General features: G+C 40.2%; 1 protein-coding gene across 9 annotated transcripts in view; it reads right to left on the bottom strand.

Annotated features, from left to right (window-relative positions):
• LOC128705692 (putative cyclin-dependent serine/threonine-protein kinase DDB_G0272797/DDB_G0274007) overlaps nucleotides 1–15,276 on the bottom strand; it is a gene marked incomplete at its 3' end in the record, with an annotated part of 39,129 nt that overhangs the window by 19,892 nt on the left and 3,961 nt on the right. For 2 of the 9 annotated variants that reach the window (XM_070089767.1, XM_070089769.1), the window contains 1 exon segment: nucleotides 4,531–4,657. Coding sequence is in view for 1 of the 7 variants with exons in the window: in XM_070089766.1 (XP_069945867.1) it covers nucleotides 1,388–1,436 (49 nt within the window). 9 annotated transcript variants of the gene reach the window in all.

Genomic DNA, 15,276 nt, shown 5'->3' with positions numbered 1-15,276 from the left:
AAATAAATTAATAAATAAATAAATTCACAGTCAGTGATGTAGCTTATTTCAGTTAAGGTCCTGTTGCAGAATGTGACCCACAATAGTCAACTAGTCCTCAGGTACCTATGTACTGGTAGGTGAACAGGGGTCAGCAGGTGCAAGAAAAACCATGGGTCTTGTGGTGACTTCGAAATCGTAATTACACGATTGCAAAGAATCACAGAGTGAGGATTGAACCCATGACAGGCGAGTCCTAAAACACGCTGACATCCGAGTTAAAGAACTCGCCTGCCATGGGTTCAAGGCCCCCCTCCTCCCCATTAATGTTCTGTGATTTTTGGTGTTGGTTGTTAGACATAAGCTACAAGAGTGATGAAGCCGATCTCAGAGCATCACCGTTTAGGAGAGTGACTTGATACTGATGAAGGACTCTTAACTCAAGGATTTTAAAACTATCGTCTCCTCCCTGGATCAAGCAACCCTCTCCCCACACACACCCAGAGTGAATTATAGAAGAGAGTCGGTGGTGTTGACGAGGTATGGTGCAGCAGCAACCAACCTTCGTGTTGAGCCAAGGAAACCCACAGTATTGCAGTTTATCTTTCTTCTCAACACCGAGACAGCTACTGTAAGCAAGGCTAACGCCCACGCAACACTACATTTCACACGCTTTCGCCCGCCCACCGCTCTATAGTGGGCGTGAGGCCGCCCACACGCACCCAGCAACCTCCCACTACTGTGGATGTAGAGTGGCCCACATAATCAATAACTGTAAGATGTTTAGGAAGGCAGGTGTCGACGTCTCAACACACACACACACACGCATTTATATTATACTTTAAACAATATCTAACATTCACACTGGATATATACACTCAGAGATGGATTCACCTAGTTGAGGTTGCAGGGGTCGAGTCCTAGCTCCTGGCCCCGCCTCTTCACTGGTCGCTACTAGGTCAATCTCCCTGAACCGTGTGCTAGTTGTACCCACCTAGTTGAGGTGTATGTGTGTGTGTGCGTGTGTGTGTGTGTGTATTCACCTAATTGTGATTGCAGAGGTCGAAACTCAGCTCCTGGCCCCGCCTGTGTGTGTATGTGTGTATGCTGAGAGTCTGCTTTAATCTCCAAATCCCTAAAATTGGGATTAATTACTGATAAATGGTGGAGAGGCGGCATGCAGCAGCATTACTGACTCAGCCAATCAACACTCAAACATTCTTCTTTACTTCCGTGTCACTGCCTCTGACACTGGCACTCGCACATTTACACAAACATGTGCAAACACAGCAATTTTAAGAACAAATGTATCTACAAGCTTAGCAGCAATAATTATTACATTAAAAAGAGTAATATTTCCTCTGTGAAGAGGCAACGAGTAGACAGATGTGAAGCTTGTATTGTTTACCCGGATCTGATGCAGCTAAGGCTGAGGCTGTCTTCACATAGTCACCCATCCAGTTTCTGGCCACACACAACCGTGTTTACCTTGGCTGACGGAGTGAGGTGCTCACACAACCGAACTACCACACGAGTGTATGGTAACTAAGCTGATGACGGCTGAGCCAGCTTCGTGTGTCATCTTTATCAGTTGCGTTAGCTTTTCAATAACTCAAGTGGCTGTCACATGTGTTAGAGATGAGTGCATGCCATGTAGCTCCTCTCTACGGTGGTGTGTCCTCAATGTTCTGGCAGAAATAACGTGTCCCACTTATTCAAGAGAGGTATAACTGTGTGTTAGTTACCATTTTGTCCTAGGCACATGTCGATTAAACACTAGGCCTGTTGTATATGCGTGCATGTGTGCGTGTGTGTGAATAGAATTAAACAGCGCGTTTAAAATAATTCAACTCTGGACAAAAAAATCTAAATTTAAAAGTTTTGCTTAGGTGGACCTCAGATGTAAGTCAAATAATCAGTTTGTCTTTCCTAATTACTTTCCGAGAAGTGTAGAAGTGTTTATATTACATACACTTCTGCACATAAGTATAACAAAGAGTAGCCCACATCACTCATTTTGTTGCAAGGTAACAATTTCTTCATGTCTGACGCTCACTGAGGAAATTAGGTAACGTGGAAAGCAGCTGGATCTCAACAAGTATTAACTCACCTGGGTCAATACACACACTCGTTCACCAGAGTGACGACACCTGTTTCTTTATTTAGCATCAATGAGAAAATCTGTGTCGAAAGAAGTATGTCAGCGGCCTGTGTGACTGGGCACACCTCCCCTTAGGTAAACTATTTCACTTTTCTTTCCCATCCTCTTCTTTCCTCTCCCCACCTTCTTCATTCCCTTCCTATCCTCACGTCTTCATCCCTCCCCTCCGTATCATCTCTTTCGACCTCACTCCATGATTTCAGTACAGCGACGAGATTCGAACTTGTAATCCGAATTTTATATCGTACAATGCTCCTCCTGTACTATTTGTAATTTCAAGACAATCTGAAACTTCATTCTTATACACCGGCTAATCTAAGGTTACCAGTCAAACACTTAACCACACCACTGTGAGTCATAAGTGATACACCAACCAAGAAATTCGTTCATCATTAGAGGTTGGTGATAGTCATGTCTATGACACTTTCACTGGCTCTTACAGAGACCATCAGACCCCGCCAGCAAGCAGTGTCCCCTCTACGAATTACCTGATTGACAAACAACAATTGCAAATGTGAAATTAATAAGGAGAATAAAAGACAGAGGTGAAAAAGATGCATGAAAACGTACAGAGTTGGTCAGACAAGTGACTACTGAAATTTAAGTCAAGTTCAAGGCAATGAAAATGAGGAAAGAGAAGAGAAGACCAGAATAAAAGTAGAGAGTAGGGGCACAGAGGCTAAACAGTTTTCTGGGTAGATTCAGTGCCGTGTATATAACCGAGGTGCAACTATGCAACTGGCACTTAAGATAAGCTTCAGAAGCAGCAACGAAGAACGAAGAACGTTTAACACGTTTGTTAAATCTTGACAACCAAAGAACTGTAGATTTTTTTTTTTATTTGCGACACATGTTAGCCCTATCACGACTAATATATCACCAGCGTGGAACCTAAAAGTGATCAGCCATACCCATCAAACAGAGAAATTGCAGAGGCTTGGAACGAGGCTGGTTCAAGAGTAGAGATGTATCGGATGTGAAAATTTAGGTATGTGCGGATGCAGATGCATATTTGGATATGTGTATGCAGTAGAATGCGGATGCGGATGCGGATGCGGATATCCGATACATCTCTATCCCAGAGCTAGACGGATATCCATAGGAAGTAACTACAAGAACTGAACTTAATGACAAGACAGAATAGAAGAACCAGGAAAGACATGATTACGACGTGCAAAGTGCTCAGATGTTTTTATCGGGCAGACAAGGAAAGACAGTTCTAGTGATTACCTGTAGGCTACCTGTAGTTGTTTCCGGAGGCCATTGCCCCTGCACCTCGGTCCCAGACCAGGCCTCCTAGTTGCTGGCTTGATTGATCAAGCTGACCAAACCACAGAACGGGTGGGGTTTGAATCCAAGGCGAGTGAGTGCTAGAACTCCACCCGCTCAGTGGTTTGTAATCGTATTATTACAATTTCGTGAGTCGATCAAGCTGTTGGTACCCACCGCCGGCAGTCCAATGTATGCACCACAACCCAAGTGATCAGGAACAGTTTTGAGGAATTTGTCGAGTTCCCTCTTGACAAGAGCTAGGGGTATGTTGGTATTTTCCATTCTACATGAAGAGAGGGTGTTGAAGAGTCGTGGTCCCTTTACACTTACTCAGTACTCTAATCGCTTCCTTGTTTTTCATAGAAGGTATCTTGCTCCACAGGGCAATTCTTTTGTTATCATGTGTAGTGTTTTCGGTGCGAGGGTTTTGGAAAAGAGAATAAATGTGCATACATAGAAAAAACTGGAATGGGTCACAGAGACGTAAGAAAACATGTTTTCAACCTTTGATTGGTTAGAGAGAGAAACGACTTGGATGAAATAAATTTGAGACAGAATCCATGCACAGCTTTAAGATTGTTTGTGATAGGATTTTTGAGGTTTGGAGTGAATCTAGTCGCGGCAAAGCAAAGAAGTGGGGCCCAGAGCTGAGTCTCAACTCCAGCAACCACAACACTATCATTGCAAGTAAAGGACACACATACATAAAGAAAAAAAATAATATATATATATATATATATATATATATATATATATATATATATATATATATATATATATATATATATATATATATATATATATATATATATAATCAGATTTTTAAAGTTTTGTTAAATACGGAAGAAGCTTTGAAATAATTTAAAAAAAAAATCTCACACTGAATAACATTTTGATAATTTTCACAGTGGTTGTTTTCATGGAAGTTTATCCATGAAGAGAACCGCAGGAACCAAGGAACCAGGAACCAGGAACCAAGTGATCAAGTGGGGGAGAGTTTGTCAACAACACCTTCTGGGTCACAGAAGCCAAAACTCTCCCGAAGTCGCACCTGTCACAGACACCGTCGGCTGGTGAACCGAGCGAGTAAATCCTTGCTTTCGGAACTGTAATCTCACCTTGAGTTTCGGGGCAGCTTTCGTGAGGAAGAGCGGCGAGTGTGTGAGCTTGACGCTCTGGGTGGGTCCTGGCCTGTATAGTGTGCGTCTGGGAGACCCACCCACATCACCAGTTGCTCTCCCATTCCTCCCACCCACCCACCCAGCACTTCCCCTTCCTCGTGACATCACCAGCTGGGTAGATGCCCACTTTTCTGACAACTATTTATAGTGCTGCCCCTACTCCAACAGTGCCCAGCCGCGTTAAGCATACCTCCCACTTCCAGATTCTCACACACTGCCTCAATTTATGGCATTTCCCTGCGTACCTTTTCTGTATTTCCCATAATATGCGAAATGATAATGATCTAAGATCGACAGAAACGTCTTTTAGTTACATCCACAATTTGTCTGTTAGTTTTAGATTGTTTATTTTACCTAATGTAAAAAGTGATATTTATTGAGCCAAAGAATTGAAAACTTGCAATAAAAAATGATTTTGAACATTTAGTGTACACTACTACTAGTACTACTACTACTACTACTGTTACTACTACTACTACTACGATTACTGCAATACTGCTGCAATAATAATAAACACGAACTCTAAGTCAACAGAACCGATGAGAATATAGGTGACACAGCATACAAGAACGTCAACCATGAATCCTCAGCAATTTACGTCACACCGGAATTACTAACGACATACCAGAGTGAGCCGGATTCCTCCCGACGTGGTACCGAAGGAATGATCATGGTAGTCTTGCTGTTGTGTTGACAGATGTGTGCTAAGTGGTGTGAGGCAACACCGTTACTCTTGTAAAGGTTTACTTTTCAAGGCTCTTAACACCGTCCCAGGAAATAGATCTAGTGGCGTAGCAGCATCATATCGGGCACTTTCCTTCAGTTAAAACTTATTTAACCAAGTGCTAAATACTAGTCTGACTAGCCAGGAACTCTTTGCCACATTTCAACTAATTTAGGCTTGTAGGATTAACGCCCCCGTATCACGGTCTCAGACTAAAAACCACTGTTGTAGGCTCTGTCAGTCAGGTTGTTGGGGCTAGTTACAAGCATTTATGCGTATCAGTCCTATAAATAAACATGGGAACTAAGTTACTGTTGACGCTGCTGTTGATGCAGTATCAAGGTAACTATACTGGAGTACCAAGGAAAAAGAGGTAACAGAGAACTTGGAGGTCCACACCGAGGCTGTCTGTTGAGACGAATTATCAGCTTCTGTCTTAATTAGGAACTATCGTGTACTATCTAGATGTATTAGTCAAGGTGCTAAAAGCAGTGAGGAGGTGAAACCACATTAAAAATGTGGTCAAACATTCACACACAGGTCAAACGCTGCCTCGAGGCACCATCACCACGCCATAAGCATTATTTTAACACCTGTCATTTAAATCGCAACTCATTGTTATGAAGATAAATTATGTCTGGCAGTATGTGAGTGTGGTATATATATATATATATATATATATATATATATATATATATATATATATATATATATATATATATATATATATATATATATATATATATATATATATATATATATATATATATATATAATTGTAACTATATAAAATAAAACAGTGAATATCGTGATTCTACAAAGCTATTTTGGTTTCTGCGCTGCTCCATACATAGATATTTTCTTACCAGCTTCAGAATATCTGTTCTTAAAATACGTTGTTCTGATTATTTATGATAGTAAGGGTCGGTCTGTTTCACAAGAGTAATGCTTTTGTTGCAACTGTTGACACAAGCAAGTGTGGTGGCAAGTCGATCTGTGTCTCCTCACCGCCCACCTTGAGGAAGATGCCTCCTGGTTGTCCTGAAGAGGTTGACCACACTCACACACTGCCAGACATAATTTATCTTCATAACAATGAGTTGCGATTTAAATGACAGGTGTTAAAATAATGCTTATGGCATGGTGATGGTGCCTCGAAGCAGCGTTTGACCTGTGTGTGAATGTTTGACCATATTTTTAATGTGGTTTCACCTCCTCACTGCTTTTACCTCCTTGACTAATGCATCTAGATAGTACACGATAGTTCCTAATTTAGACAGAAGTTGATAATTCGTCTCAAAATATATAAACCGGAAACATTATCTTTGTTTGGTAAACAAACAACTTCACCACTTGTTGATAAAAAAAAAACTAAGAGCATAAATCTATTTTCTAATGTAACCTCGTGATGGATGATGAGTGGACGACAAACACACACACACACACACACACACACACACACACACACACACATGTAAGCACGCAATCATTCAGGCACACACGCAATCGTGTGCGTTCTCCCTTTCTTCAGAAATATAATCCGAATAACCTCTGTAGAGAATGTTAGTTTAAAAAATTTAAAACTACTGTAGTTTTGGAAATCTGATCAGAGCCACATGAGGCCCATCTTGGAGTAATCAGCACTAGGTTGTTTGCGGATAATGCCAATAAAATTATACTTCAAATAGGAAAGGAAGATTATTGCGAGGGAAAAAAATATTTAAGATTGAGATAACTGACATGCGATTAATTTGATCTAATTTCAGGAACACCTGATGAAGACCTTTGGATGATTCAGTTTTTCAGCTTCACAACACAGGTGTCAACTTTTCCACGTACCTGTACACTATTATCAAGAACACGTTAGTCCCTAAACTAGAAATTAAATAAAGCCAGCTGTGTATACACAGTGAGAGATACGCTCCTCTCGGTGTATATACACCGAGAGGAATGTATATACACTGAGTGATACAAAACTTCCGTCTATATACATCAAGAGATATAAACCACTATGCACCACACAGAGATACACATCTCTCGGTATACACAGTCTTCGTTTATATTTGGTTCGTTAATTGGACTAAAGTCCTATAAGCTACAGTACAAGAGTCATTAAGACAGCATGTCACCTCCTCACCACCAGTCACAATACTTTAATCCATTTCAAAGAAATTAAACTCATAATATATACATACTGGGGGTTATACATTAATATAACAAATTCTTACCAGTACATAATAAACATACATTAATTAGAAACCCTGATGCTTTGTTGCTAGAGTTTAAAATAACTTTTAAAAAACGTGACTGCAAGAAATGCAGAAATTTATATAGGTTTGATCAAAATTGGAAACTGTGCCGATGGTATGGAGTTCACAGTTTAAAAATATAGTTAAAATAAAATACGATCAAAGATATGTGAGCAAAAGGATTCCGGGAAATCATTGGAATATATTTATTCACAAATAGAGTGGGTGGTGAACCGAATTTTGTCAGAGGAAAAATGTGTGCGTGACGAAATCACTGGAAAGATATATAAAAAAAAGGGGGAAGTTTTTTAGACAGAAGAAGCCATGCTGAGCAGGCGAAACGTTCCGATAAGACAGTCAACTGTTGCATATGTCTTGCTCGTTATGTTTGTGGTAAATTTATTTTGAGCCAGGAGCTGACCAAGGAAGCACAATTGGATATACAGATACAAAATTCAAGCTCGCGCGAGCACATACACACACCAGGGGCCAGAAGCTGAGTCTCGATCCCTGCAACCACAATTAGGTGAGTACACACACACACATACAGGTTGATTTCCCTTAACCTCTCCTCCTACGAGGAAAGGTTAAGGGAAATCAACCTGACGACATTGGAGGACAGGAGAGATAGGGGGGACATGATAACGACATACAAAATACTGAGAGGAATTGACAAGGTGGACAAAGACAGGATGTTCCAGAGATTGGACACAGTAACAAGGGGACACAGTTGGGGGTTGAAGACACAGATGAATCATAGGGATGTTAGGAAGTATTTCTTCAGCCACAGAGTAGTCAGTAAGTGGAATAGTTTGGGAAGCGATGTAGTGGAGGCAGGATCCATACAAAGCTTTAAGCAGAGGTATGATAAAGCTCACGGTTCAGGGAGAGTGACCTAGTAGCGATCAGTGAAGAGGCGGGGCCAGAAGCTCGGAATCGACCCCTGTAACTTCAACTAGGTGAGTACAACTAGGTGAGTACACACACTCACACTCACACTCACACTCACACTCACACACTCACACTCACACTCACACACTCACACTCACACATGAACACATACTCACATATGGTTGTTTATATAATTTTGCTTATTGAAAACAAGAACACTGATTTGAGTAAGAAGGTGTAATGCAGAGAGACATGTTTGTCAAGAAACTGAAACCGACACGGAGGATATGAGATGACTTCAGGAAACTACTGCAAGGCTTGAACAATGTGCAAAAAAAGACCGAGCAAGTGGCTGTTGGATTTCAATTCTCGTAAGTAGATGAGATGGAAACTAGGAAGAAGAGGCTGGATGCAAATACCATTTAGTGGAAACACAAGTCAAAGAGAGAGGAAAAAAGGACATGAGGTCACACACATACCCTGACCATTACACCAGAAAAGAATTATATAGAACTCTGTAAAAATTCTAGAGACTGAGTCACCAGCATTGAGCCTCCGTCTAGTAGAGTGCATGAAGCAGCGAGTCAGATATTTATCACTAGAATGATCACTAATATTAAATATATGAAATACAAGATATGGTTAAAAAGACTATGACACTGGAGAAGAGGATATTAAAAACAGATATGGTCATAACATACAAGATACTCAGGAGTAAAGGGCAGCCTACAGGAAAGGAAATAAAGAGTGAATATTTCGACTTCAAACTGGAGTTCTCATTGGCAGTCAGGAGTTAAAATACACTCTCATTTCCATTATTGTTTTTCCTGTCTACTTGTGGTATAAACTTCACTATCCACAAGTTTTCGTTACACTTTTATCATCATCATACTCTGGAGTACTTAAAAGTGGATGAACGTAGATTGAAGAAGAGTAGAAGGACATGTCTTCGGTATAAGAATAGCGAGGAAATGGATGCATGCAGAGAGGCAGACTCTATACAAATACATTTTTTGGTGTTCCTTCCCGGCGGGAAATATTCTTACCAGCTTTTCTTTTGACGTGAGGAATGTGTACACGAGGCAGCCACGCCATGTATGACTGGTGGTTTTTCTTTTATTTAGCCATATTATATACACCAGTATTGTGCTACTACACAACTTTTAAGTGATAATTATATAATGATAGCATAAACCAAGCTGTGTTCTCCATGTAATCCATCACACAAGATGGGTCACTAACACAGTGTTGAAATCTGTCAGCTTGAGCTGGGAGATTTCTGCAGTGTAACGAGGATAACGTCAAATTAACGTCAGCTACAAGAGAGAGAAAATAAAAATGCCTGATGACGTACACTATCAATAAGAATATTAGGAGAGAAGTGAATAGTGAAACTAAATGTCATAGAAATGTAGTTAGGAACCTGAGTAGATCTATTACTATGATAAAATGAGCGTATTTAAGTACGTTCATGAACAACTAGCAATGTGAACCGACTGACTGACAATACAGTAGCCAGGCTTAGGCTTGATTACACACAGATGATACGGGCGATGATCAAAATAAATGCCAAGTATGTGGTCAGTCCTATGGTCTTGAACGCTGTGTGTTTAATTGTGATTCGTCAAGGTATCTCATTAATTAAAATAAGATATCAGACACAGTAAGCAAATTTCTTAAATGTTCTTGCAACAGATAAGTCAGTTGCAGATGTAAATCCAGGAATATTCCAGCTAACCCCTTTTTGGGACCTAATTTCTAGGGCTTTTGTGAATCCAAATGGTTTTGCGCTATCATCCACAGGATGGTTATTGGGTACACAATAAACTAGCCGCTTCAGAAGCAAAATCTAAATCTAATTTCGAGGGAGGGAGAAGGGAGAGGAGGAAGGGTTCTGGGGAGGAGGAAGGGTTCTGGGGAGGGGGAAGGGTTCTGAGGATGAAGGGCTCTGAGGATGAAGGGCTCTGAGGATGAAAGGCTCTGAGGATGAAAGGCTCTGAGGATGAAAGGCTCTGAGGATGAAAGGCTCTGAGGATGAAGGGCTCTGAGAATGAAGGGTTCTGAGGATTATGAAGGGAGCGAAGTTGGCTACAGGATATTACTATAATTATAATCCTGGGAAAGCTCTACGCCCGTATGGGTCATATATCGCTTTGGGAATAGAAGGAACTCAGGTTTAATCCAATGAAAGGAAGTTCAGCTCGACTCATTCAGCACTTCAAATAATTATTCATATTTGAGTCTGTCAAAGTCATGCAGTTTCTTCACAGAAGTTCTTCATGAGTTATGGAACGAGCCTGGAAGTTTTTTTCCTATACTCTCTCCAGTATATCTCTATTTTATGTAATATGGAGACCAAAACTGGACTGCATACTGAAGACGCGGCCTAACAGGTGCAGGACTATCAATATGATGAGTAGTGTTTTCTGTTGGATGTGTTTTATTGTGCATTTTATTTCTCTGTGTTGAAGACAGACAGACAGAAATGAACGGTTATATATATAGAGAATGATGAATGGGAAATTCCTGTGGTGAAAGGGGTGGGTAAAACATTTTACAAAAACGAAGCTGGAGAAGGGGAAAAGAGGGGAGAGTATATTTTTATTTTATTAGAGATCTGATAATAACCTAGTGGGCATGTAATTTGCTCCAGTCCATCAACACTGAAATGTTGATAAATACTGGCATTCTGCCAAGGTATTACTATATTATTTCTGTAAACTTATTGGCACATTAGCACTGAATACAGTCAGGTAGCACCCGTGAATCTATTTTAACTGTTTGATGGTTATAAACAAGAAAGGCAAAAGTATGTAAACAATATATTAAAGAACCTTGATTGTCATAACGTTTCGCTTACTTTACAGTTTTTTCATGTCAATAACTTGTTAAATACCTGTCCTGAAACGTAGCTAAACATAATCGTTACTTAGTGTAGTCGTACCTATACCTGTAACCGTGCGTCTCTACATCCACCAGTAGCAGGTTTCAGGATTCTTGCACCTATGTTTTCCCTGCCTTGGAATCGAACCTGGGACATGGGGTTGCCAACCGAACTGTGACACCAGCAAGCCGCAAGTCAGCCCCGGTCAGGAGGGGATGTTCATGGAAGAGCAGGAATTAGAAGGAAAGAAATGAGCAGCTGGGAATGACGAGGGGAAATAGGCAGATATGTAAGCAGAGGGAAAGTCATCTGCTGCCATCCTGGTGACGTATCATATATACATTATATATATATATATATATATATATATATATATATATATATATATATATATATATATATATATATATATATATATATATATATATATATATATATATATATATATATATATATATATATATATATATATATATATATATATATATATATATATATATATATATATATATATATATATATTATATATATATATATATATATATTATATATATATATATATATATATATATATATATATATATATATATATATATATATATATATATATATATATATGTATATATTTTTATTATTATTATCACACTGGCCGATTCCCACGAAGGCAGGGTGGCCCGAAAAAGAAAAACTTTCACCATCATTCACTCCATCACTATCTTGCCAGAAGGGTGCTTTACACTACAGTTTTTAAACTGCAACATTAACATCCCTCCTTCAGAGTGCAGGCACTGTACTTCCCACCTCCAGGACTCAAGTCCGGCCTGCCGGTTTCCCTGAACCCCTTCATAAATGTTACTTTGCTCACACTCCAACAGCACGTCAAGTATTAAAAACTATTTGTCTCCATTTACTCCTATCAAACACGCTCACGCATGCTTGCTGGAAGTCAAAGCCCATCGCACACAAAACCTCCTTTACCCCCTCCCTCCAACCTTTCCTAGGCCGACCTCTACCCCGCCTTCCTTCCACTACAGACTGATACACTCTTGAAGTCATTCTGTTTCGCTCCAGTCTCTCTACATGTCCGAACCACCTCAACAACCCTTCCTCAGCCCTCTGGACAACAGTTTCGGCAATCCCGCACCTCCTCCTAACTTCCAAACTACGAATTCTCTGCATTATGTTCACACCACACATTGCTCTCAGACACTGCCTCCAGCCTTCTCCTCGCTGCAACATTCATCACTCATGCTTCAAACCCATACAGGAACGTTGGTAAAACTATACGCTCATACATTCCCCTCTTTGCTTCCAAGGACAAAGTTCTTTGTCTCCACAGACTCCTAAGTGCACCACTCACCCTTTTCCCCTCATCAATTCTATGATTCACCTCATCTTTCATAGACCCATCCGCCGACACGTCCACTCCCAAATATCTGAATACATTTACCTCCTCCATGCTCTCTCCCTCCAATCTGATATCCAATCTTTCATTACCTAATCTTTTTGTTATCCTCATAACCTTACTCTTTCCTGTAGTCGCTTTCAATTTTCTTCTTTTACATACCCTACCAAATTCCTCCACCAACCTCTGCAACTTCTCTTCAGAATCTCCCAAGAACACAGTGTCATCAGCAAAGAGCAACTGTGACAACTCCCACTTTATGTGTTATTCTTTATCTTTTAACTCCACACCTCTAATATATATATATATATATATATATATATATATATATATATATATATATATATATATATATATATATATATATATATATATATATATATATATACTTACTCCTGCTGCCCCCGTTCACCTAGCATTAAGTATGTACTCGGGTATTAGTCGACTGTTGTGAGTCGCATCCTGGAGGAGAAGATTAACAGATCCAGTGGGAATAAGAGTCGTCGTTGATGCATTGTATCGGGTTATCATGGGTGACTAACCCTCCCCCGGGTTAAAAATCCCAACACCATTTTATTTTATCTTATTCTATCGAACGAGACTGTGACGACTTGAACAGGATATACAGCAAAAAAATGCTATGGAATATTACACTTTGGTTGTTGTGTCACTCTTGCTGCTGTCAGCACTCAACAAAAATGTCAGGGCAAAAAAAATGCTAAACTCTGCCTGAGGGAACCGGCAGAAAAATATTTGACAAAAATATTCAAGAAGGAGAGGAGAACGAGGACAAGATGAAGAGTGAGAATAATAAGAAGTTCGACCGTAGAATTTAAAAATTGTGATTAAATTGCCTGAGGTTGGAACAGGGAATCAAAGAGATCAAGGAGAGAGAGAGAGATGGAGGGTGAGAGAGGAGAGAGAGAGGAGAGAGAGAGATGGTGGGGGAGAGAGAGAGGAGAGAGAGGAGGGAGAGAGAGAGAGGAAAGCGAGAGATGGAGGGGGAGAGAGAGATGGAGGGGGAGAGAGAGATGGAGAAAGAGATGGAGGGAGGGAGGGAGAGAGAGAGAGAGAGAAATTTTTTCGCATAGATCAATTTTACAGCCCAAGAGCTGTTGACCAACCTCAGCTCCTCTCAAAGCCTAGTCCTAAGGTGCACAAACCCCTTCCCCAGGATGCGACCCACAACAGTCGACTGACACACAGGTACCTATTTACTGTTAGGTGACTAGGAGCAGCAGGTGTAAGGAAGCATGCTCAACATTTCCACCCGGCCGGGGATCGTACCCTCTTTATATTCTAAGATGTATATAAATCTTCATGATTTTTTTCTCAATGTATATAACATTTCTCAATGGATATAAATATCCACACTGATTCTATATGTTTTAAAACAGGAGGTTTTTAATGCATGGCTGCCAATGGCACCATTTACTGTGAGGTTGCCAATAAGAAAGTATTGTGAGAGTTGTCAACAAGGTCATTTACTGTAAGAGTTGCATAAGAACATAAGAACATAAGAAAGAAGGAACACTGCAACAGGCCTACTGACCCAAGAGGAGCAGGTCCATGTTTTACCCCCCGGATTAGACCAATGACCCACCCCCCGGATTATCCCAATGATCCACCCAGCCTGGTCATCTCCACTCAAGGATGGAGCACTGCACCAGACCCAGCAGCACAAGCTAGTCAGGTCCAACTCACACCCACCCACAACCACTCATGTATTTATCTAACCTATTTTTAAAACTACACAACGTTTTAGCCTCAATAACTGTACTTGGGAGTTTGTTCCACTCATCCACAACTCTATTACCAAACCAGTGCTTTCCTATATCCTTCCTGAATCTGAATTTTTCCAACTTGAAACCATTGCTGCGAGTCCTGTCTTGGCTGGAAATTTTCAGCACGCTATTTACATCCCCTTTATTTATTCCTGTTTTCCATTTATACACCTCGATCATATCCCCCCTAATTCTACGCCTTTCGAGAGAGTGCAGATTCAGGGCCCTCAGTCTATCCTCATAGGGAAGATTTCTGATACATGGGATCAACTTTGTCATCCTCCTTTGTACGTTTTCCAGAGCATTTATATCCATTCTGTAATACGGTGACCAGAACTGAGCAGCATAGTCTAAATGAGGCCTAACCAAGGATATATAGAGTTGAAGAACAACCTGAGGACTTCTATTATTTATACTTCTAGATATGAACCCAAGAATTCTGTTAGCTTTATTGCGAACACTAATGCACTGTTGTCTTGGTTTTAGATTACTGCTAACCAGAACTCCTAAATCCTTTTCGCAATCAGTAGTATTAAGATCTACATTATTTAGTTTATATGTGGCATGGTTATTTAACTGTCCAACATTTAGAACTTTGCATTTGTCAATATTAAACTGCATCTGCCACTTTTCCGACCATTGCGTCAGTCTATTCAAATCATCCTGGAGTGCTCTAATGTCTTCATTAGAATGAACTGGACTGCCTATTTTGGTGTCATCAGCAAATTTGCTTATGTCGCTATTTA

This window comes from Cherax quadricarinatus, chromosome 29 (assembly GCF_038502225.1).
Source record: "Cherax quadricarinatus isolate ZL_2023a chromosome 29, ASM3850222v1, whole genome shotgun sequence".
NCBI classification, from domain to species: domain Eukaryota; kingdom Metazoa; phylum Arthropoda; class Malacostraca; order Decapoda; family Parastacidae; genus Cherax; species Cherax quadricarinatus.
This window is presented reverse-complemented; position numbering and strand designations above follow the sequence as displayed.